The 26,349-nt window shown below is 42.4% G+C and overlaps 1 protein-coding gene across 1 annotated transcript; it reads left to right on the top strand.

The window, feature by feature from the left end:
- Positions 1-1,341: 1,341 nt before the first annotated feature.
- hoxb9a (homeobox B9a) lies at positions 1,342-24,743 on the top strand (the record flags this gene model as incomplete). The annotated part of the gene is made up of 2 exons (XM_084328499.1): positions 1,342-1,963; positions 24,508-24,743. 2 exons carry the CDS (start codon positions 1,342-1,344, stop codon positions 24,741-24,743), a joined length of 858 nt encoding a protein of 285 aa, XP_084184625.1.
- Positions 24,744-26,349: the final 1,606 nt, after the last annotated feature.

Genomic DNA, 26,349 nt, shown 5'->3' with positions numbered 1-26,349 from the left:
AAAGACAAGGGGCATCGCAACAGAGAGCCCGTTTTTAATGGCACTCGTTAACAAAAATGACTGTTAATCTGCCAATAAAAGTATAAGGTGGCTCTCCAAAGGCCTTGGGGTTGTAGCTACATGGAAGGCCTCGCATATAAAATGTACAGGGAGTAAATTAAAATTCACAAGGTATTAATAATTAAACACACCTATGTGTGTGTTTTTTCTTCCATATATGTAGTTTAAAATGATGAAATATTTATATTCTCAAAGGTGGCATATGCTTCCCATATAGTATACTAATGTCGTTTTAAATGCAGTGTTAAGATTTTAATGATAAATTGGCACACAATAAAACAACCAGAGTGGGATGCTGCGTTAATGTGGCCGTGTGCTCTAAACAGAGACGCATGTTGGGATCCATTTTGATAAAGTAAAAAAGAATGCCCCCGCTCATTTGTCGCCCATTGTCTCCAATATGCATAATGTCCAAGGGATGCATAATTTAGCTGTTTATATATTTGCCACCAAGACAGCACCGATAGATAGATACCCCGACTAGATATATGGACGGACTTCTCGTTTTGCATATTGCATAAACAAGACAATTTATTCAGAAGGATACAGAACCATGGCAAGCCAGAGAGAAAGAGAGAGAGAGAGAGAGAGAGAGAGAGAGAGAGAGAGAGAGAGAGAGAGAGAGAGAGAGAGAGAGAGAGAGAGAGAGAGAGAGAGAGAGAGAGAGAGAGAGAGGGGGGGGGTAAAGAAATTGAGAGATGGGCGAGAGAGAGAGAGCGAGAGAGAGGGAGAGAGAGGGAGAGACCGCGTGCGGGAATTGATTTACGCCCCATTGACGCTTTATCAGGGCTCGAGGAAAAACTCCGGCCAATCATTTCGCTCCTCGCGCACAGATCAGGCAACCCGCGCGTTCTATACTTTGTTCCGCGAGCGAGTTGAAGGAAGGGGCTCACTGAGGGGAGAGAGAGAGCGAGAGAGAGAGAGAGAGAGAGAGAGAGAGAGAGAGAGATGAGAGAGAGAGAGAGAGAGAGAGAGAGAGAGAGGAGAGAGAGAGAGAGAGAGAGAGAGAGAGAGAGAGAGAGAGAGAGAGAGAGAGAGAGAAGAGAGAGAGAGAGAGAGAGAGAGAGAGAGAGAGAGAGAGAGCGAGCGAGAGAGAGAGAGAGAGATAGCGAGAGAGAGAGAGAGACCAGACAGAGAGAGAGAGAGCGACAGGGAGAGAGAGAGATCGCGAAAGAAAGCGTATGAGAGAGAGGGACGGGAGTGGGGGAGAGAGAAACTAGTTATGACCCACTACATGTTTTCCATTCAATGAACACAGCGGTCCGCAGATAATGTCCGAGAATGTCCATTTCTGGAACTTTGAGCAACTATTACGTGGACTCTATTATAAGTCACGAGAGCGACGAACTCTCGAACACGGGCCGCTTTTCCAATGTTCAGTATTCCAGCTCGAGCGCATCAGGAGGCGGCGGCGGTGGGAGGCAAGCCGGAGGCGGCGCAGCGCTGCACGCGGAGCATCCCCTGCATCCAGAGTCCTACCCGTCCTGTAGCTTCCAGCCGAAACCTCCCGTGTTCTCCTCTTCGTGGAGCCCGTTTAGCCCACACCACGCCGCCAACGGCTTGTCGGCGGTATACCACCCATATATCCCGGCTCAGCACGTGCCTTCCCCGGACACACGGTACCTCCGTTCGTGGCTTGACTGTGCCCCGCGCGGAGCCGAGTCGGTCCCGGGGCAGGTCAAGCTCGAGCCGCTGCTGGGTCACCTCGGCGGGGAGCTGCCCGCGAAACTCGGCGGCGGGCCGCTCCAGCAGCACGAGACCACGACATACATTTTGGAGTCCTCCACGGGGGCTCCTCGCGAGCTGAGCCACCATCCCGCCGCCATCATCCCGGCAACCGGGTTCGACGATAATAAGGACATTGGCGAAGGTACCGAGGACAAAGAAGCGCCGGAGCATCAAAGTAAGTGATAAAATCAGGATGTAGAGGGAAAGGAGAGAGAGGGCTTGTAAAGCCTTTTAAAGCCGCCATAAAAATGGAACAAAGAGGCTGGGAGTCATAATACTGAGGCTTTAGCAGTGCTGTAGCCAAGCCTAACCCCTCTGGTTGCTCACTGGTTACAACTCTACTGAAGTTTGCCTTGCTGCTGTATTAGGCTACATGGTTTAATTTGAGATGTAGGCTTATTTGGTAGCATGTTTTGTTAGCAAGTGCATGTTATAGTTGTAGCATTTCTATACCTACATGTCTGTCTGTCTGTCTATCTGTCTATCTGTGTGTTTTGTGTGTGTGTCTGTCTGTCTGTCTGTATGTCTGTCTCTATCTATCTATCTATCTATCTATCTATCTATCTATCTATCTATCTATCTATCTATCTATCTATCTATCTATCTATCTATCTATCTATCTATCTATCTATCTATCTATCTATCTATCTATCTATCTATCTATCTATCTATCTATCTATCTATCTATCTATCTATCTATCTATCTATCTATCTATCTATCTATCTATCTATCTATCTATCTATCTATCTATCTATCTATCTATCTATCTATCTATCTATCTATCTATCTATCTATCTATCTATCTATCTATCTATCTATCTATCTATCTATCTATCTATCTATCTATCTATCTATCTATCTATCTATCTATCTATCTATCTATCTATCTATCTATCTATCTATCTATCTATCTATCTATCTATCTATCTATCTATCTATCTATCTATCTATCTATCTATCTATCTATCATGGCACAAATAGGAGGTTAATTCACTTGCACCTCTCTCTTTATAGTGTAAGTCTAAATGTGAAATGTGAAAGGGACCAACTGGTTTTGTGTTGTATTATTTTTTTTAGGCCGCTGTAGTGAGTTTTGTTAGTGTTGGCACAGGGACAGGGCATGAGAGCAGCTTATCTGCGCTCCATTGCATTTTAAGGCCGTTCATTTCAGTCAACAGCTAGCTGTCCAGCCATGTCACAACTAAAAAAAATCCACCGTCACCTCCAACGGAGAACCCCCCCCCCCCTCCTCCCGAATTGGGGTGAATATAGGCTATACACTCCAGCGTTAAGGCAATAGGCCTACGGCTTTTTATTTAATTTTTAAAATGTTCACAAGACTGTGCCTATAGTGTTAACCTATGAACTATAGGGTTCGTATATGACGAACATATTTCCTTATTGCATTCCTTATTTCGCTCCATGTTCCAACTGAAGCAAAATCGCCAGTCAGCAGTATACCTCAAAAAGTTGTGTCTATTAGCATTTGGAAACCGGGGCTTTACTACGTCATAATTGATTGCCTTTTTTAATTGAGTGATGTAGCCTATGATGTTGGTTTCTCCTGTGAAGCTGCTGTAGTGGTTGAGTTATTGATAATTAACAGGACTGCTGGAGTGTAAATATATAGCATGGTGTTTTCTTTGAGTTTAGCATTGGTTAAAGTTAAGAGAACCGTTAATTAGGCGATAATTACTTTATATTTTGATTTGATCATTTCTGGAAAAAAGAAGGGGGAGGCATAGCCCACACTATCTCATCCCACCTTCAGACCCCAGTCATTAGAATGTCAACCATGACTATTTCAATCTAAGGCAAACTAAATGATAAACAAAAAATATTCTATAATTTATGGCAAAAGGCCACTCTTCCAGTTGAAAACACTGCCTGTATATCACGGCCCACATTTGCGTTCCCTCCTGCTAAAAATCATAATCATAAAATAAAGTCATTAAACTCTGTAAATCACTCAGCTATAGCGTCTCTCAGCCACAAACCGAGCTAGGTTACCTCTCAATAGTCCGAGGCCTCGGCGCATAACTCTGGCAAAGCATCAAACGTTTGCAGTAGGCTATATTCAGACCTGAGATGAATAACTATTTGGAAGAATCACATCAAGGTTGACATTGTTGAATGTCCAGCCGATTCCTGTCTTTTTCTGGAGTTAAAGGGATTGATTGATTGATTGATTGATTGATTGAAAACTTTATTAACAGATTGCAGAATGGGTTCAATACAGTACAGCTCAATACACACAATTGTTAAGGGGATGCAGACCAGAGAAAGACTTTCGTCTTGTTTACATCAGGGTCCCCCATTTTCAATTCATCAGGAGACCATTCTCACTGGGGCGTGTGTATTATGCACTCCAAAGTGACAGAGGACTAAAAAAAATTCTGTATGTGCTGAAACGTGAACTGTATCCTAGAGCTTTTTCTCCTACCCCACTATTTTAGGCTACCATGATAGTTCTGGAATGGATAGGACTATACCCTATAGGCGTTTAGTAGCATCTATCTTTATTTGGACAAATAAAAACGGTAATATACAGTTTTATCCAAATTAAACAAGGTTTAACATGAAGTGCAGTTAAGCAAAATGATGTTGTTTATAAATGTGTAGTCGAAAGTTATTTGAATTGGGTCTCTATATGCATAGCAGTCACCCATTCATTTGTAACTTTGACTTTAAAGAGGGCAGCGTTTGAGAATGAGTTCTAAGTTATTCTATTTTATAATGACAATACCATTAAACATAACACAACCACCATCACCGTCGTCAATTATCTGGTTGTCATTATGTGTAGTTTATGATAACTTTGTTGTTGTCAGTTAGAAAATATGTGTTTTTGGAGTGTAGGATGGCTAATTCTGTTTCTATGCCCGCTTCTAATAACTACATTTAAAACTCAAAATGTTGACATTATACAGCCTATAAAGGACTTAGTGTTTGGAAACTGTAGAAAAAACTGTGTTTTTGAGTTATTCTGGGTGGGAGAAGGGAGAGATGGCAAGTGATGAAGTTTTCTGGGAAAAAACATTTGTTATTAATTGCCTTTCATTGGGCTGGTGCGTGGCTGCGTGTATGTGTGTGTGTGTGTGTGTGTATGTGTGTGTGTGTGTGTGTGTGTGTGTGTGTGTGTGTGTGTGTGTGTTTGTAGGTGTGTGTGTGTGTAGGTGTGTGTGTGCGTGTGTGGTCGTTATTGGTAACTGACTTCTTGTGCACTCCGTCTCATGGTGTATGGCTTGCATGCTGGTCTTACTGCCCTGGAAAACAGAAATCGTATCACTCATATTTTACACATCAAATTCCCTTTCTCTTACAAACACACACGCGAGCACACACACACACACACACACAAACACACACGCGCACACATACACGCACGTGCACACATACACATACACACACCTTATTACAGCACATGACCTGGCCATCCATCAAAGTTGTGGGTCGGTTCGGAATGGAATCCATTCATGTGCGCTAGCTATCCCGCTTCGCCAACGCGGACTGTGAATTATTACACATAGCCACACTGTGTAGCCTAGTCTAGTCTACGCCCGGTTCATAACGGATTTCTCCTAGTACAAACCGTCAGAGATCACTATAAATTGACCTGGAGGCTATTTCATCTTAAAGGAGCGTGCGTCAGCGGTTTTTTCCTTCTTTCGGCTGCTTATATTGGAGTTCTTCATGTTGTGAAATAGCTATAAAGGGCTGGTAAGCAACCACAAGAACATTAAACAACATGGATTCCTATCCTCGGATACACCCTCCCTCCCCCAGGGTTTTCGGGTTTATTGGGGAAAATCCAGAATCAGTCACCATGAAAAATGTATATTCCTAATTTTCCTTATTATTATTATTAGTAGTAATAGTATTATGTTATTTATTATTATGTCCTGATCACTTCGCTATATACTCTCCACAACACCCCACCTCGGCTCGACCACCTCAAGCGACACCATAATTCATTTTCTGTAGTAAAATTAACACCGTCCCTGATCCTCAGGCCTCCTTGGTTTATAGGCTATAGCCTTCAAAACAGTACTGTACAACCCTTTGCAAACAGAGTTCCCTTTCTGCTATTGGGACCCGGGCGACAATCCAGAATAAACGAGAAACTACACTGGGGCAAGGAGGTAGGCCTAATGAAGTCGGGATATTACACTTCGCTCTTTGTGCTTAAAGCTGTATCACAGACGGCCTGTGAGCGAGCTAAAGTTATTACCCCTGAAGTTTATGAAGTTATAACACCAAGCCAACATCCCCATTAATTGCTGGTTTGCTATTGCTGGCTTGTTGAGAAGATTGGGTGAAACAGGGGGGGAGAGAGAGAAAAAAGAGAGGGGGGATAAAATACGACATCGGGAAATGTAATAACGTGGCGTTGGATATACGAGAGGTCAGTTTCGGGCACTATTAGGGTGAAATTGCGGGGAGAGCGGGATATGATATTGGTGTGTGACCACTCCGCTGTGTCCAAGTGCCGTGGCATTCATCACCGTATAGAGACACGCACACATTTAACGTGGTAGCCTTAGTCACATAGTGGTGTGTACACACACACACACACACACACACACACACACACACACACACACACACACACACACACACACACACACACACACACACACACACACACACACACACACACACACACACACACACACACACACACACACACACACACACACACACACACACACACACACACAGAGACAGACAACACACACGCGCGCCCAACCCGTCTGCCGCAGGCCGTTGCAGGATGGATTTTACGGGAATTTTGATGCTTTTTCCCGAGGCCCGTCCATTTCTCTTGATAAAAATAGGATTGCGTCACAAGATAGAGTGGCAGGTGAGACAGTTGATGTGGCTGAGAAGGGCTCGCAGACCGATTGGATTTCTCAGCAACTGTAGCCTGGAGAGAAATGCTCTCCCTCCCCCTCCCTTTCCCCCCTGTCTTTCAAACGGCTCCCTTTCTTATGTCTCACTCGCTCTCCCTCTCTCCCTCCCTACCTCTCTCCCTCGCACAAACTTCCTTCTGTCTTTCTGTGCCTCTCTCACTCCTTCCTGCTCCCCAATTCGCCCCCCTTTAGCCCCCCCTCGTCCATGCACCACCCATTCCCTCCCTCCTCACCATCTCCCCCTCTCTTTCTTTCTCTCTCTTCCTCTCTCTCCATTGGGAAAAAGAGAGCTATAACCTCTCTCACATCCCGCCTCCCTCAACCCCGTTACGGGATACCCCCTCCCCGCCTTCCTCTCCTCGCAGCCTCTCCTCTCCAATCGGTTTGTCATCCGCCCTGACAGCCAAAGCCGAGGCTTCGCTCTGCGGTAATAAATGGTCTTGGAGGTGATTATGCACTTGGGGAACGCGAAGCACCCACTTTACGTGTCACAAAGCCCTCCACTTCTTATATCTTATACCAGCGCTGCCCTGGAACAGGTATTCGTGTCGAGATGAAATCGATCCCCGTGTTTGAAAGTCGAGAGGACATTGATCCGGGCGGGGAGGGGGGTTGGGCAGTAGCTATAGCCTACTGCTGATGATAGTCGCTAACAGGCCAAGGTTACACATGAAGAAAATATCTTTTTTGTTTTGTTTTTTATTTTTTTTATTCGACTGGGAAGCGTTTGATTGCAAGTGTTCTTCCTGTTTATACAGTACACGTTGAGACCAATATTTATATGTATATATTTTTTTTTAAATAGTAAAACTTTACTTTATGAGGTACTATAACAATTATTAAATATGCTACAAGGCCTGTATATGTTATCAAATTGTTGGTTAACCGCCAATGCTACTCAGACCAGGGAAACTCCTTCCAGAAGGGCTTCTGTTTTGCTTCCCAATGACATTGACAAATTGGAACTATATGCTCCATTTGACTGTCACATCGTTTCTACCTGCTTACCTCTGTTAACATATTGGCTACTATTTTCTCATTAAGTCCGATAGGTATCCTACTCAATCTATTGGTGTCTCCTAAATTAATCTTATAAAAAAATATGTTGTGTCAATGCAGCCTTAGTTACAATCCAACGAAGTATAAGCCATGTATTGGTGTTGAGATAAAATTGATCCCAGTTTGAAAGACATGGGTCTCATTCTCCAATGGACTTAAGACAAAAAATGTGCTCTTAGGGCCATTTAAGACATCTTAGATTTTGGAATTCCCCAACCGTCCCTAAGCTTGTATTTTATTTATTTTTCCAACATCAAATGCGTAATTTTCTATCATACAAATATTGTCATATTTATTTAAATTATGATTAATTAATTCCAAGGAGGCCTGTAGAGTTGACATGAAGGAATCACTATGATTCCTCCCAAATAAGGCAGAATCCAAGCTTAGGGACGGTTGGGGAATCCCAAAATCTAAGATGTCTTAAATGGCCCTAAGAGCAAATCTTTTGTCTTACGTCCGTTGGAGAATGAGACCCATTGATCCTTGAGGGCTCAAGTATAGGCTGTGGTGCTACTCACCAACTATATTGTGGCTTTGGGAATAGCACAAGAGCTTTTGCTGTAATGGTTAAGTAGGCTAATCACACGCTTCTCACACAGCTGGGGGATGCATCAGCCCAGTGTATCCGGGTGCGTTCCTAGAAGCACTATTAGAAGGAGTTGCTGGTATGTGCCCCACTGTTCTTCTGCATTTATCAGGTTTTTTAGATGAGAGGGTTTGGTCACCGATGTGGAACGTAATGATAAAGATGCCAGCTATAGTGTGGATATTACCACCAAATAAATAATGTATCTATAAGCACATACATCTGTTAAGCACACTGTGTATCGACTAAAAACACACCTCTTCCATCAATACCTGAAATACTATGTACTATGTCTATACTACTATAGTTTATATTATGTCTATACTACTACACCGTAAATTTCGCAGAGTAAATTATTTTAGTAAAATTTACTCTGTGAAATGTACTGTGTAGTATGTACTATGCTACTATACCTACTACCTACTATGCTACTAGTTCTATACTACGATCTAGTTGCTATTATGTCTATACTACTACCTACTATGTACAATGCTACTATACCTACTACCTACTAGGCTACTATAGGTCTATATACTACTATACTATGTCTTTACTATGTACTATGTCTACCTACTACTATGTCTATACTGCTATGTACTATGCTACTATGCCTATGCCTATACTACTACCTACTATGTTATTATGTCGATTACTATCCACTCAGAGTGTAGCACTCCAGTTTGGCACTGCTAGATGAACAATACCACTTACCCTTAGCAGCCAGAGTTGTACCCCTCCTGTTGACTTGTTGTTCACAATTTGTAAGTTGCTTTGGATAAAAGCGTCAGCTAAATTACTAAATGTAAATGTGATATATATCTACTCATTGTCCTCATAACAGATATTTGTACAGAAATAGAACACGGGACATGGCATTTTCATTCAACATTGACTTTGAGATACAGTATCACAAGCTAGAAAGTTGAAAGACACAACCGGCCTAGAAACACAAAGTGGTTAGAAAAACAACATAATTTGATGGGATAGTTCACAATTTTGGAATCCTAGCTCTATCTCCTACTTACCAGCAGTGTTGTCGATCGGTCCTGAGTCCTTTCTCAGCGTAATCCATGCAGTTCCACTTAGTGTGCTTGTGCAGACAGGAGCTTGTCCCCATTGATTTTGCATTCGTTTGTGGCTAACTGAGACTAAGTGAAACCTACTTCACAGTAGATGCAAAAGAGTCAGACAAGAAGATGGGTACTCATTGCATCCACAGTATACTAGCTAGTGAATGCTAGCTACAATGAATGGAAGTGGATACGGACCATTAGGGTGCTTTCTCACTCACCATTCGGGTCCGTTCCGGTCCGTACTGTCCTCATTCCGGGTTAGGGTGCGAACTTCCCCCCTCCCTCTCCCCCCTCTAGTTTGTGTACACACTTCAGTCTTGGTTCGCTCCGGGTTCTCTTTACGGTTTGCGTTTTGAGCATGTACGCTTGCCGTAGGCGATGATGTCACGCTCGAAAATGTAAACAGGAAGAGTGTTAACACGGTGGGCGGCGGAGACTGGATGCTGATATAAAATAAACAAATAACCAATAAATATGAAGTTATATTTGAACCTCTGTTGTCAAGCCTTGTCAATATAACCCATTAACCCACCCCCTTTTCTCACGAATGGATGGTGTTGTAGAGTCCGCTTTTGAGCGTTTCCCAGGGCTAACACTAAGCTAACGGCTAACGCTAGTTAGCTTAGCCTATTACTAGTCTAGTATAGCCACTGTAGCACTTATTTTTCAGCAAAGAACGTGCAATAAACAAAACGGATACATTCACTGTGTGTTCTGCCTCTCATTTGTTGATGAAAAAAAACTAACATCAACACAATTGAACACCAAAAGCGGAGTTTAGTCTCATCTGCGCCAATTTTGTTAGCTTACATGCTAACGTGAATGGAATATGCCAGTATAACAGTATATCATTGTGGCTAGCAGCTAACGTTAGCTCACGTTAGTTAGCCAGCCAGCACCAAACTGATGATATCGGGAGCTATCAGTAGCTAGATAACATTAGAGACACCACTGGTCTATAGAAATAAATGCATTCGAACAAGAAAGTATAGTAGACATAGCAATGGCAAACGCTAAGCTAACGGCTAATGCTAGTTAGCTTAGCCTGTTCAGCAGCTAACATTATCCCATCGCTCGTGGCAATTATATTGCATGTCATTGATCTACTGGTCGACCACGGCCGACTGGTTGGGCACCACTGGTCTAATAGAAATAACTGCATTCGAACAAGAAACCAATGTATAGACATAGCAATGGCAAACAAAATTGCCAGGCCTAATGCAAGCCAGGGAAGTGCTGTGCTTTGTAACGTGGCTTCATGTTTTCATCCACTGAGCTCAGCTGTGAGGCTCCACATGCTTGTTTGGTTGAGGTCTGAACTCGCAAATTGCCCATAAATATCGTTTTTGTGGGTATTGTCCAGTTGTTGCTGTGTGGTTTTATCTGCCCAAAATTCAAGCAAGTAACGACGTTGTGTGTCAGCAAGTTGATACAAAAGCCTCCCCCGCTCCCACTGGCGCGCACCCGGAACCACCTATTTCAGCGGTCCAGGTTCAGCGCGTCCAGGGGGGGGGGCGTTCTCACTAGGACAGACACAACCTTTTCTGATGCGAGCCGGCTCTGATTCGACCCCAAACGGTGAGTGAGAAAGCACCCTTAGTCTACCGTCAAAAGTAACGAAATACACTTTCCAACAACTCCAAAACTCAGGGGAAGATGGCAAATAAGCAAATGTCCCCAAAGTGTTCCTATAGTTGCAGACAGAATCTTGTTCCCATTGACTATTTCCCATTGACTAGGCATTCAGCAGTGCTGCAGGTATAGGGACTATTTGAGGAACATTGTGTTTCCACCTCGGGGACCAGGGTCTATAAGCAGAAGTTCTGGGACATAATTTGACCCTGTTTTACCCCCAAAAAAGGACTTTTCCGAAGTGCAGTGATTTTATTTTCCAGAAAATCTCTTAGTTACAACAAGGTTGTATGAATTAAGCAGGTGAAATATTTGTAGGTCAAGTATTTAAAGATCACTATTGCCTATTACTAGGCAATTCGGGCAGAGAACATTGCACTACAAGCCCTGCAGTGTGAAATGCATATTATAAGCTGACAAATCTAGTGATTTACAAAAGCAATCTTTTTTTTATTTGCAGTTCAAGTATTTAAAGATTACTAGGCAATTTGGGCATAGAGAAGATCTAATACAAGCCTTGTTTGGAAATTATGAGCCATATGTCATGTAAGTTACCAGAGTGGTCTGTTGCACATTCCTGTTCAATGCGAGGACCAATATATGGCAAAAGAGTCTGCAGGGAACTCTACACCGTTCATTTAACCGTGATTAGTCAGCAACTAATTTGCCTAATCTTTGCGGGTCTTTTCTTTGCACACCATGGTGGAAACGCAGACAACAATGGGCTGAAGTTACTGTGAAATGTAATTCTTCTGACTAAAAGTTCAGGGTAATTTTGGTCGAGACGTGGCTGTATAGGAAATAGAAAATAGGGCTAGGGTTCCATAATTGTGAACTATTCATGTGACCTCCATTGGTACACCAAAGATGGCTGCCATATCATTTGACAACATAGAGATTATACTGTATGAGTATGCACTACTGAAATATCCTGTTCCACATGGCCCGACACCATTTGAGTCAGATGATCTTCTTCTACAACATGTGTAGGGGAAATTTGACTGTTCTCATGTGTATACTGGCGCCTAGAGGCTATGATTTATTCTGTAATGAGGTTACTGATACCCATCACTATTTCAAATATGTGGCAGTTATGCAGAAAATCCAGTGTTCCAACCACCACTGAATCTCAAATGAGGAAGAAGCAGTGTTGTCTTCTGGGTAGAAAACAGGTGGAGTTTTCTGAATATGCCTCTAATGGCGCATTAGCAGTGGGAAAGGATTGGCTGTACTGTGCAGGAAGTGCTCCTCTAGCTTTAATCTAATTGGCTGTACTGTGTAGGACGTGCTTCTCTAGCTATAATCTCATTGGCTGCACTGTGTAGGACGTGCTCCTATAGCTTTAATCTCATTGGCTGCACTGTGTAGGACGTGCTCCTATAGCTTTAATCTCATTGGCTGCACTGTGTAGGACGTGCTCCTATAGCTTTAATCTCATTGGCTGTGCTGTGTAGGATGTGCTCCTATAGCTTTAATCTCATTGGCTGCACTGTGTAGGACGTGCTCCTATAGCTTTAATGTCATTGGCTGTGCTGTGTAGGATGTGCTCCTATAGCTTTAATCTCATTGGCTGGACTGTGTAGGATGTGCTCCTATAGCTTTAATCTCATTGGCTGGACTGTGTAGAAAGTGCATCTCTAGCTTTAATCTCATTGACAATGTTTTAATGGAAAAGAACATTGGGAACACATTGAAATGTTCAGCATTAACATATTAACTACCACTGGAATGGTAATACTCATATACTGATAACATTACTCATATACTCATATATTGATCATATTACTCATATACTCATCATATACTCATATACTCATCATATACTCATATACTGATCAAATGATCACATTCTCATCATATACTCATCATATACTCATATACTAATCATATACTCATATACTGATCAAATACTGATCACATACTCATATACTCATCATATACTCAACATTATACTCAATGTAGATTTGAATATCCCTTCAACCTCTGCTACTTCCACCTTCTAGGGATCGCTTAGATCAGGCTGCATGCTCCACACAGGAATGAAACCATTAAATTACGATTAATTAATTAAATTAATTATGAATGAATGAATTATTAAAAAAATAAAAAAAAGTATTTCATTGCGAATTTGTCACGTACAAATGTTCCTTTTTAAATAACATGAATACAGCTTGATGTTAATGTTATGTAGATATTCTTGTTTATAAATTGCTCTGGCAATGTAATCGGAACATAAATAAACACACACACACCTACACACAAACGCACACACACACACACACACACACACACATGCACAGAGGGGGAGAGAGAGAGAGAGAGAGAGAGGATATTTCTCCCTTTCAGCATTCTGCCCTAAAAGGGAAAAAAAACATACAACGGCATATTGCAGGCTCCCCAGAGGCTCTCCATCTCCACCAGGCAGAATGCCTGCACACATGGCCAGGGACCTTGGAATATTTTGCAAATCGGTCAACAACAAGTATTTAATTCAAATTAATTTCCGTCATAGTCCATTAAAATACAGTAGATTCAGTATTAAAGGGGTGGCTGTTGATTTTGGGCAGAACTTCAATTTCAAGTTGCCTCCAAAGCCACACCCTGCTAGGTAGCAACAAGCGTGTATGTCACTAGACTAGAGGGTTTGATAGACAGCTTGCTCATTCCAATCATTCTTCGACATGGTCGTTCATTTGATTGGATGTCATTGCCCCTTACCAGAACGATTTATTTTCATTTCAGTGTCAAATTTATTTTAGTACTGTCGTTTACTGTCAAGATATAATAAGAAATGTAAAATGTTGCCAAAAAATTGGCAGCCACCTATTGATCCTTTAGTTATACCTTTGGAACCGTGGTGGGCTGCATCACAAAAGGTGACGAGACCGCGTATCGCGATGAAATAGAGCAGCTGTCAAGGATAACAACCTACAGCTGAACAAGCTAAAGACCCAGGAGATGATCGTGGACTACAGGAGGAAGAAGACCGACATACAGCCCCTGTATATCGACGGGGGATGTGTGGAGAGAGTCTCGGTCAACAAGTTCCTGGGTGTCCACCTGGAGGATGACCTGACCTGGAGAATCAACACCACGGCGATAGTAAAAAAGGCACAGCAGAGACTCTACTTCCTGAGAGTACTAAGAAACTACCACCTCAGACAAGACCTGCTTGTGTCTTTTTACCGTTGCTCCGTGGAAAGCATCCTCACCTACTGCATAAATGTGTGGTTCCTCAGCTGCACAGCCGCAGAGAGGAAGGCGCTCCAGAGGGTCGTCAACTCGGCCCAGAAGATCATCGGCTGCCCTTTCCCCTCACTGGAGGGACTATACAACTCCCGCTGCCTCAAAAAAGCAGTAAAAATACTGATGGACCCACACCACCCGGGCAACAAGCACCTCGTGCGGATGCGCTCGGGCAGGCGTTTCAGCGTCATGCCCACCCGGACTAACAGACTGAAGTTTAGTTTTTATCCCAGGGCCATATGTGCTCTAAACTCAGCTAAATTTTAAAACAACAGTCTCCTTGCACCCCCCCCCCCCCCCACGCACACACACACACACACACAACATTAAGAGATAGTGCAATTATATTTTATACTCCCCTGTTTTATTAATGTTATTTACGCCCCACCCTGTTTTTATATTAACACTGTGTTTAGGACTGTTTTTATTTATTTTACTAGCACCTAGGGTTGCATTTTTAAATTTCGTTGTAACAACTGTAACAATGACAATAAAGATCTATTCTATTCTTATTCTAACACAAGAGAGTGATACTACACCGGTTTGCGCAGAGCCTCAGGGAATCAGCCCTCCTGTGAAATGCCATAGTGAACCTATTGTCATCGCTATACCTATATTAAAAACATTTATGCATTAATTAATTTCCATCATTGTCCATTGAAATAAGCCATGCCCCCTTTCATATATCATGAACCGTTTGTTGTAGAGACTTAGGGGAGTTGTCACAGTAAGAAGGATTCTGCCTGTGCCTCTTCCTCTGTCACTCACTTCCTTTTTCCTGTTTACACAATAGTATTATCATTAGCATTAGCATTAGCAATATTAGTATTGGTATTAGCATTAGCATTAGCATTATCATTAGCATTTGGCTTCTTCAACCAAAAATTGGCTTTGTTTACAAAAATAAAACCATGCTTCCCTATGTTTACTAGAAAAGTGATTGTTGAAGCAGTTTTCCTTTCAGTGTTAGATTATGGGGATGTAATTTATGTTGGGCTCCTTCCACCCCAGGACACTGTTTATCATTCTTCCCTCAGATTTATTACTGTATGATAGCTATGACACTCACCACTGTGTGCTCTATGATAAGGTGGGTTGGTCTTCCCTGACAGAGAGGTATTTGTTTATCTATAAGGCCATTATCGGAAAGCTACCACCTTATATTGCAATGATGCTGGATTGGAACTATGGGCCATATCTAAGCCGTTCAAATGACTGGCTTATGCTTATGGTCCCACGAGCAAAAGCTGAAATCTATCTGATCTATGGTCAGTTTAGGGGCGTAATCTTAAACCCCCCTCGTACATTGTGTACCTGTTTCAACCAATTTTATTTGTCTTTTTTCTGGTATTTTATTGTTTTCATTATGTTCTTATTGTTGCCTAATTTTGTTTATATGTAACACTTCAGACAGGCAGCTTCAGTCAGGAAGAACCAGCTTCAGATAGGGAGCCAGGTAGCTTCAGTCAGGCAGCTTCAGTCATGCAGCTTCAGTCAGGCAGCTTCAGTCAGACAGCTTCAGTCAGGTAGCTTCAAGAGTCAAGAGTTTTTATTTGTCACGGCATACAAGTATACAATGAAATGCGTGTGGTCATGCCCGCAGCGATTGTGCAATAATACAAGTAATAAGAATAAGACATAACAGGTATAATGTACATACATTTAAAAAGAATGCATGGTAAAAGACATGCTAAGGTCCTGCAATAGTGCAATACAGTGTTAAGCTACGGATGAGGCACTGGGTCTTATGTACACTACTATACAATACTATGCAATATACAGTTATACTATATATCCTTATGCTATCTTGCTATATCCATCTATTTCTATACAAGAACCATTTCCGTTCTTTTTTTAAATGTTTTAAAGTGACCTTTTCATTGTGTAAAGTGACCATAAGTGTGAGCGTGTGCAGCATGTGTGTGTGTGTTCATGTTAAAGTGACTGCTAGTGTGTGAGCGTATACAGTGTGTGTGTTGTGTGTGTGCTCATGTGTGTGGAGAGTTCAGTGTTCAAGACTCTGATGGCCTGGGGGAAGAAGCTGAGCCGAAGTCTCTCTGTCCTAGTTGCTGGTGTGCGCAGGCGTTTGCCTGACCGCAGCAGCTTGAACAGGCTGTTGTTGGGGTGGTGAGGACAGACAGCTTCAGACAGACAGCTTCAGTTCGGTATCTCCAGTCAGACCGCTTCAGGCAGGCAGCTCCAGACAGACAGCTTCAGTTCTGTAGCTTGAGGCTACGTTTAGACGGAGAGAGTCTGAACAGAAACTGCAAAAGTCGTCTTACGGTTTCACTTTAAATTTTGCGTTTAGACAAGCGTTTTGGGATGGAATTCTCTGCGCAGACGAGGCTGTAACAACTCGAGACAACGGAGCCCCGCTGTCACACGATTGGCGCATATGTCACATGACGTGCTGTGAAGACCCGCCCTACTCTGCCTCTGATTCGCAGACTGTGGGTGGGGAATGTGATTGGACCAAAGCAGAGTCACTCACAGACAGTGGGTCCAGTCACGCCGCGGGACAGATTCTTGTGTATTTAAAAGTACTGCCAATGTAGCCTTCAGGTGATCGCCATGGATAGAATCAGACATGCTTTATTTACGCTTCTAGGCTACTGGCGCATGCATGTGATGTAAGCAGTACATGCGACGAGAGCCTTGACAACCCTTTCGTCATCGTTTTATGCGGTTTGACAGTTTAGATGAGAGCGCAAAGGTTTAGCGTTTCTAGGAATTCCAGCCTGGAAGGTGGTCTCACTTTTTTACGGTTTCACCCCGTAAAAACGCTGTTTCCGTATAAACGAAAGGCACATCCGAAAAAATATTTTTGCGGATTCACCTGCTAGCGTTTCCGTCTAAACGGGGCCTGAGACACAGAGCACATGAGGACCCTCAACACATGTCAAGCCACATCACAGCGTGCATCACAGTGTGCAAATGTTCCGACTAACAGAATAAAACCGTCCTCAGATATTTGTGATTCTTGATTCTTCTCTCAGACCTATGTGAACTACCTTGGAACTATTGTGTTTCTTGAAGAATGGCACTGTACTATGCACTGGGGCCCATTCACATAACACGCCAGTCTGAGAGAAAAATCAAGCATAGGAAACACACAAGGACTGATGTATTTGTTGTGGTCTCTGTATGTTGCCTTTCTGAAGCTGCCTGGCTCGCTCAGAACACAGCCAGAACTCTGACCGCGAGACTCGGTCAGTCAGCTAATGGCCACTCATCGTTTAGTCTAGCGGTTAACCATTTGGGGTTCGGGTCTGACGTGTCTCAGCAGGGAAATTAGATTTCAATGTTCTTCCCATGCTGTTAGACAAAGAGAACCAGATATAGGCAGTTCTGATTTTTGTACATTAAGGTGTATGAAATACTTGCCACTAGTGTAGTGGATGCAAAGCTATTCGCAGCTTTTTGAAACAGCTACCAGTTACCAGTGAAACGGCTCCAGCATATATAGTAATACCCCAGGAAACAAAATAGTGCCAAGTGATTGCAGAATCCATAGAGGATGATGCTTTTGTGGTAACCCCATGTTGTGGTGTAGATTAAGGCTTTTTGTTTCGTGCCCCTGTTTGCTTCGGGTTCGCTGGGAACCCGGCCAGAACTCCGACCGCGGTACTCAGTAAGTAAGCTAATAGTTTTGTTTCCCCACAACATAAAAACATAAAACATAAAACTGGTTTTAGAGGCTATTGTGTTGGCTAATTGAATACATCTGGCCCATGGTTTTAGGCTCCCAGCCAACAGTATTTTATTCTGCCAATATTTACAACAAAAGTAGGCCTACAGTGTTTTACTCAGCATGACTACTAGCTTACTAGCTGCAGTGTTTTACTCAGCATGACTACTAGCTTACTAGCTGCAGTGTTTTATTATGACTGACTACTAGCTTACTATAGCTGCAGTGTTTTACTCAGCATGACTACTAGCTTTTACTAGCTGCAGTGTTTTACTCAGCATGAATACTAGCTTACTAGCTGCAGTGTTTTACTCAGCATGACTACTAGCTTACTAGCTGCAGTGTTTGCATGACTACTAGCTTACTAGCTGCAGTGTTTTACTCAGCATGACTACTAGCTTACTAGCTGCAGTATTTTGACATGTACATGAGTACCTTAGTGGTGTAGTGTATCTTGTAGACCAGGCCCATTGCAAGTTGCTGTACTCTGTCGTCTTTTCTAAGCCATCCTAGGTAGTCAAAGTGGGCAGGGGTGAGGTGGGTTCTAGGAGTAAGGTCAAGCAGTAGTGTGACCAGTTTTTTTTGTGATGTTTGTAATTTAGTTTTTAGCGCTTTTGAGGTGCTTTGGTACCATGAGGTGCAAGCATAGTCGTAGTACCCTTGAATGAGTGCTCCTGCCAGAGTCTTCAGTGTATTCTTGTTTACCAGTGAGGAGATCCGGTACAAGAATCTAGTTCGTTGGTTGACTTTTTTGATTACATTGGATGCCATTTTGTCACAGGAAAGATTTGCCTCTAGGATGGAAACCAGGTATGTAATTTTATCTTTCCTTCTGACAATATTGTCACCCACTGTAACTGAGAAGCCGTCTGTCTTGCTGAGTTTGTTATTTGAACTGAAGAGAATGGACTCTGTTTTACCCATGTGTAATGATAGTTTGACTACTAGCTTACTAACTGCAGTTTTTTACTCAGCCTGACTACTAGCTTACTAGCTGCAGTTTTTTACTCAGCCTGACTACTAGCTTACTACCTGCAGTGTTGTATTATGACTGACTACTAGCTCCATTGTTTTATTATGACTGACTACTAGCTTACTAGCTCCATTGTTTTACTCACCATGACTACTAGCTTACTAGCTGCAGTGTTTTACTCACCATGACTACTAGCTTATAATTAATAATTACTAATAATTACTGCACATAGGTAATATGGTACAGGACATCATATTGTATACAGTAAGTGAAAAGCTGCTGATGTTTTATCATCATTATTAGTATTAGTATTAGAATTAATATTACATTTACATTTAGTCATTTAGCTGACGCTTTTATCCAAAGCGACTTACAAGTTCTGTACGACAAGTCATCAGGAAGGGCACAACTCTATCAGCTGAGTAACAATGTTCATCAAAGTGTTGAGTGCTACAGTGTAGGTTAGTTTATTAGGACAAGTGCATGACAGTATAAGGTTAGTTATTTATTTTTAATTTTTTTCAGATAATGGTTGAAGAAGTGCGTCTTTAGTCGATGGCGAAAGATTGGGCGGGTTTCGGCTGTCCTAACTGGGGTGGGTAGTTCATTCCACCATTGTGGGGCAAGCACTGAGAATAGGCGACTTCTCTTTGATGACCCTCCCGGAGCTTGGATAGGAGTAGGTCTGAGGCGGCCAGAAGATGCAGGGTTGAGGGTGTGTAGTTAGAGACCATTGACCAGAGGTAGGCGGGAGCGGTTCCCTCTAGCTGCAGTGTTTTACTCACCATGACTACTAGCTTACTAGCTGCAGTGTTTTACTCACCATGACTACTAGCTTACTAGCTGCAGTTTTATTATGACTGACTACTAGCTTACTAGCTGCAGTGTTTTACTCAGCATGACTAAAACTAACATTCTTACTGTCTAAAACTAACATTCTTACTATCTTATACTATCATGCACTCTTCCTACTATACTAATATGTCTTCTTTACTACTATACACTCATCACTGCAGCACCCAAGTGTCAGCACTGTTTGATGAACATTGTTACTCAGTTGTAAGAGTCGTACCCTTCCTGCTGACTTGTCGTACAGAACCTGTAAGTCGCTTTGGATAAAAGCATCAGCTAAATGACTAAATGTAAATGTAGCTGCAGTGTTTTACTCAGCCTGACTACTACTAGCTTACTACCTGTAGTGTTTTATTATGACTGACTACTAGCTTATTAGCTGCAGTGTTTTACTCACCATGACTACTAGCTTACTGGCTGCAGTGTTTTATTATGACTGACTAGCTTACTTTTCATTATGAATTGAAAATGGGGGACCCTGATGATGTAAACAAGATGAAAGTCTTTCTCTGGTCTGCATCCCCTTAACAATTGTGTGTATTGAGCCGTACTGTATTGTACCCATTCTGCAATCTATTAATAACATTTTCAATCAATCAATCAATCAATCAATCAATCAATCAATCAATCAATCAATCAATCAATCAATCAATCAATACTAGCTGCAGTGTTTTACTTAGCATGACTACTAGCTTACTAGCTGCAGTGTTTTATTATGACTGACTACTATCTTACTAGCTGCAGTGTTTTATTCACCCTACCCTACATTGCATGGTACCTGGGAAGTCACCTAATGACTTAACATAGGGGCTTTAGATGGGTCTCAGGTTTGTCCCATCGTGAACCTACCTATTCCTAGTTTTATATGGATGGAACCCATCAGAATTATGGGTCACCTATAGGGTGAAATGGTGGATTTCCTCTTCTTGTTTCAGTGTATTTGGAAACCATGTTTTGGACTGCAGTCGAGGGCACTGTGTGAAGCGAACGTGTCGCAAGCCGCCCTCATCGCTGAGATTCCTCAGTGCTGCTCTGAGGAGGAGCAGCTTCTAACCATCTTCATCCGTTCCCCCGACTTCCATACTCCACTAATTACATCGGGCTGAACCCGAAATACAAGGGTGGAGTGAAGGAACAAGATAGATGGACTGAGGGCGAAAGGAGGGGGGAGAGAAAGAGCTGTGGGAATAAATCATGGCTACAAATCATCATATTCACAATGAAAAGAATGTCTCTTCGAGAGATTCTAAATTTACAATCGCATTTTTCCAAAGCTGTCATTTGCAATTTCAAAGGTTTCATTCTCTGAGTGATTTATGAGGAATCCATTTTCCATCTGGATGTCAGGTCCCTTCACTACAATGATGTGACAGACTGGAATACCGTCCGTATCTGAGAAGTAGGACAATACCGCATTTGGGGGTTCACCAAAGAACCTCCGTTCTCCAGTTTTGTGTTTGTTACTACAACTCATCTCACTTAACCTTAACTACCTTGAGAAAACATTCATATTGACCACGTGAGCAAACCGAACCATCAATGATGCTTTGTAAGGGCGCGCGTGTGTGTTGTCTGTCTCTGTGTGTGTGTGTGTGTGTGTGTGTGTGTGTGTGTGTGTGTGTGTGTGTGTGTGTGTGTGTGTGTGTGTGTGTGTGTGTGTGTGTGTGTGTGTGTGTGTGTGTGTGTGTGTGTGTGTGTGTGTGTGTGTGTGTGTGTGTGTGTGTGTGTGTGTGTTTGTATGTATGCGTGCGTGCGTGCGTGCATGCACACGCACTAATAATTACTGCACATAGGTAATATGGTACAGGACATCATATTGTATACAGTAAGTGAAAAGCTGCTGATGTTTTATCATCATTATTAGAATTAATATTACATTACTTACAAATTGTGTACAACAAGTCAACCTCTGGCGGGTAAGGGTCAGTCGTATTGTTCGTCTAGCAGTGCTGGGCTTGAGTGCATATAAGTATAGGCATATTAGCATAGTTCATAAATAGTAGTATAGGCATATTAGCATAATAGATAGTAGTATAGACATATTAGCATAGTAGGTAGTAGTTTAGCCATAGTAGCATAGTAGATAGTAGTATAGACATAGTAGCATAGTAGGTAGTAGTATAGACATAGTAGCATAGTAGATAGTAGTATAGACATAGTAGCATAGTAGGTAGTAGTATAGACATATTAGCATAGTAGGTAGTAGTATAGCCATAGTAGCATAGTAGATAGTAGTATAGACATAGTAGCATAGTAGGTAGTAGTATAGACATAGTAGATAGTAGTATAGACATAGTAGATAGTAGTATAGACATATTAGCATAGTAGGTAGTAGTATAGCTATAGTACCATATAGTGCATACAGTAGTGGATAGTAGTATAGACAATAGTAGCAAAGTACATAACAGTAAAAGACAGTAAGTATTAGTATCGTCTAAGTATTAGAAGACAGTAAGTATTAGTAGTTTTACTATTATTATTTTGTTTTTAATTATGTTTTTGATAGATTTTTATTTGTTTGTACTACCGGGGAGTCCGGTAGAGAGAGATAGAGAGGAAGAACGGGAGACAGAGCGCGGGGAAGACATTCGGCAAAGGACGCCGGGTCCGGGAATCGAACCCGGGTTGGCCGCTTCACCACGCAGCGTGTTACATGGGTCGCCACTTGGGTGCCCAGTATTAGTATTATTTGAGCAAAGTTATAATTCCCCCCCCTGCATCATTTCATGCAGTGTTCTGCACTACAAGGTCACATTGTTGGAGAGGACAGTGACTCCTCGTCTTCCATCTGCTGGGCTTTAGGCAGCTAAGTTACATAAATAATGTAAAGGCAAAGATACATGGGAAATATTCTCAGGCAACACAGATGGGCAATATTGTCAAGAATTGTAGCAGTCTTAATTGCATGTGATCATGTTAGACACAAAACCTTTATGACGTAAAACTGCTCCAAAGGATTGAAAGGGTCCTACGTGAGGGTTTCATGTCAATTGCAATTCATTATGGGAAAAAAGCTAAAATCTGAAGCCACCTAACAAAGCTGTCTCTTATGAGGACAAAAGGGGCTTCAGTTTTTTAAATAGTTTCTGAACAAGTGGGCACAACAGACCGTTTCTATCATGTCCCTGACTACAAAGATAATATATATCATTCCATCCATATGACAACTGGTCAGGAGAACAGGCTGGGTGTGGATACAAATTGTAGAGTTTTCATCTTTCTCTGCTCACTTGTGTGAGGCAAGGGTGAGGCTTAAAGGCTGTCTTAGTCAAAATGATCTAATGATTTTATCATCTAATAATAACTATAAAGGAAGGAATCTCTGTCTTGCGTGTGTGTGTGAGTGTCTGTCTGTCTGTCTGTCTGTTGCATATCTCGAGAACCTTTCATTTGATTAGCTTCAAGATCACTTGATGGGTGTATTGCTGACAACCTGGTGTTGAATTTGTGCAATTTGGCCAGATGGTGGCGCTATAGTGCATGACTGTCCATCACATATCTCAAGAAGTGTTCATCCTATCGGCTTCCCGCTTGGCGGTTGTATGTCTGAGGACCCAGGGGAGTGCAGTGTCCAATATGAGGCCATTTGGCTGGGTGCTGGTGCTATAGTGCGTGTCTGTGGCATATCTCGAGAACCGGTCATCCGATTGGCTTCATGCTTAGCGGGTGTGTTGCTGAGGACCAAAGGGAGTGCAATTGAAAATGTTGTGCCATTTGACCAGAGGGTGGGGCTATAACAACAAACTTTACGCTACCTATATCTCGAGAACCGGTCATCCGATCAACTTCACACTTGGCGGGTGTAATGCTGAGGACCCAAGGGAGTGCATTGTCGAATTTGGTGTCATTTGGCCAGATGGTGGTGCTATATCAACAACCTTTACTTTGACGGATGTAGTACCGAGGACCCAAGGGAGTGCCAAGCAGCCATACCGTGGGTCTCCACATGCAGTGCTGCAAGCAGCACTTCCAGGGGCCAAGCAATTGAAAAAAAAGAGGGCACTCTCTCTGAACAGCCACGCCCTGAACAGGCACTGCACTAGTAGGCCTACTTGATAATGAGGCGAAGATTATTTTGTTCTTTCGCCAATATATTTTTTTGCAAACTAAAAATAAGTTGGAGCTACATTGGACGGTGACACCATGTCCCCTATCATTCAAATGTCTTCTCTTCCTCTTCCTCCCTCTTGCGTCTGGGTGACTCATGGACAAAGTCCAGACCTGATTCTCCATACATTGTCCAGAGTTCAGAGGCATTAGCTACTCATGGGTCTTAGGAATGGGTTTGCGGGTGACAATAAAATGTTTATCTATGTGCAGATAGAGCTCACTTCTAAAGTCATTCTATCCTCGCTAATCCCATTGTAGGCACCTATTGCAGATTTTGTTATTGTATTGCTTTTATGGATGTGACCAGATAGATAGAAATTAAACAAATGAAAAGCTTTTACGTTTTAACACTTTACGGATGTCTGGTGGTACTTTGGTCACCAAAATATAATTTTCAGAACATTTTCAGCTTCAGAACCTAGAGGTCTGTACTGTATATTGGATGAGGGCTTACAGTGAAATAACTTTGTCCATCAGTCTCTAAAACATTATCTCTCTCTCTCTCTCTCTCTCTCTCTCTCTCTCTCTCTCTCTCTCTATCTCTCTATCTCTGTCTGTCTCTCTATCTCTCTCTCTCTTCCAGCCGACCCATCGGCCAACTGGCTGCACGCACGCTCCTCCCGGAAGAAGCGGTGTCCGTACACAAAGTATCAGACGCTGGAGCTGGAGAAGGAGTTTCTCTTCAACATGTACCTCACGCGGGACCGGCGGCACGAGGTGGCCCGCGCGCTGAACCTGACGGAGCGGCAGGTTAAGATTTGGTTCCAGAACCGGAGGATGAAAATGAAGAAACAAAACAAGGACCAACCGAAAGACTAGTCGAGTTCATATCATAACGGACACTCACACATGTACACGCTTTTCAAAGTAAGGACCTGCCGAATATCCCAGGATCATTCTCAGAAGATTTGCAAGAAAGGATACACACACACACACACACACACACACACACACACACACACACACACACACACACACACACACACACACACACACACACACACACACACACCGAGAAACCGACAACGGTTCTGCAATTAGGCTATCTTGCCTCACGACCAAGTCAGACTATAGTTTTAATCAACTCAATCTACTTGATTGATATGTTCAATATGATTATTGGCAATTCAGTTGACTATTACGGTGTCCAAGTTTCTTCATGCTACAATAAACACAATATTTAAAGGAAAACACGTTTACAGAGCACACTAGGCGTCTTAATAGGAGAAAGCGTTTAGGAAGTATAGGCCGTTGTCTTTACGGGACACAGCGTTTATATTGAATGGGTCTGACTGCAGCAAAGAGTTTTAACTGAGTTTGTCAAGCAGGAGCATACACCATACACCTGTTCCACATTCGAAACATGTCACAACACGGAGGATGCTACTTTGAACTTCCAGACATTCTACATGAAAATGGAGCACGTGACATCATTTTGCTTTTCTCTTCGAATACGTTGACAGAGAAAATGCCTCATTATTCCGCCATTGACATTTTTTTAATGGCAGATTTGGGATATTTTTATTTTCTTGCCTTCAAAAGCACCGTCACAGAACAATATAACGTGGACATCTCGACATGCAGAGTTAATGTTCTGGACTCGTTCCAGAATGGATGGGAATGGACCCTTAAAATATAGGAGGGTATATTGACTCTTTAAAATATGGGTTGGACAATGTATTCATTGCAGTGATGGTCTCAGAGCGTTTGTCTTTTGTCTTATTTCCTCTATTGTTTTTATGAAAGTGAAAAAACAACCGTCTATTTACACTACTACTAGCAAAAAGAAAGCGAGAGAGAGAGAAAGAGAGAGGGGGAGAGAGAGAGAAAGAGAGAATTAGGGCCCTCTTGGGCTGTAGTAGTATAGAGGAGAGGAATGGGGTAGTTTTTTTCCTCGTAGTTCCTCCCGCACTACTTTTATTGCTTATTTATTGCTCTGCCGTTGACACCGGAGCTTCATCAGAAGGGCGCGCGGAGGTGCTGAACCCGGCGTTTCACTTGGCCATTAATAAGCACCGGGAACAGGAAGCAGTTTCGCTGAACGTGCAAGCCAGTGCTTAATTCTTATTTTCTAGTTTGTGGTTCGTTCCCATTCCTTAGGTGTTGATTAGGTGCAGGACGCTATAGTGTTGATACAAGCAAGAGCCGCCACTCCGTAATTAGAAGATAGCGGCGGAATAATCAAAGTCAGCAGCGCTTTCATTTGGGGATTCGATCATGTTCGATAATAGTCTTCTTGCATTTCGGCTCCCGAATCTTACAACACAATCTCGCAAAATGTATTATGCACTGCAATTAATTATCTATAGGCTATTGGCTATCAACATTTGTAGTCTCTAATCAATAGTCGCCTGTACATGCCGGACACATGCAAGAACATTATAGAACTATTTTTCTTTTGCTATGGTTAAGAAAAGGAAAGGGA

Source organism: Notolepis coatsorum (genome assembly GCF_963971535.1).
Source record: "Notolepis coatsorum genome assembly, chromosome: 14".
In the NCBI taxonomy this organism is placed as follows: domain Eukaryota; kingdom Metazoa; phylum Chordata; class Actinopteri; order Aulopiformes; family Paralepididae; genus Notolepis; species Notolepis coatsorum.
This window is presented reverse-complemented; position numbering and strand designations above follow the sequence as displayed.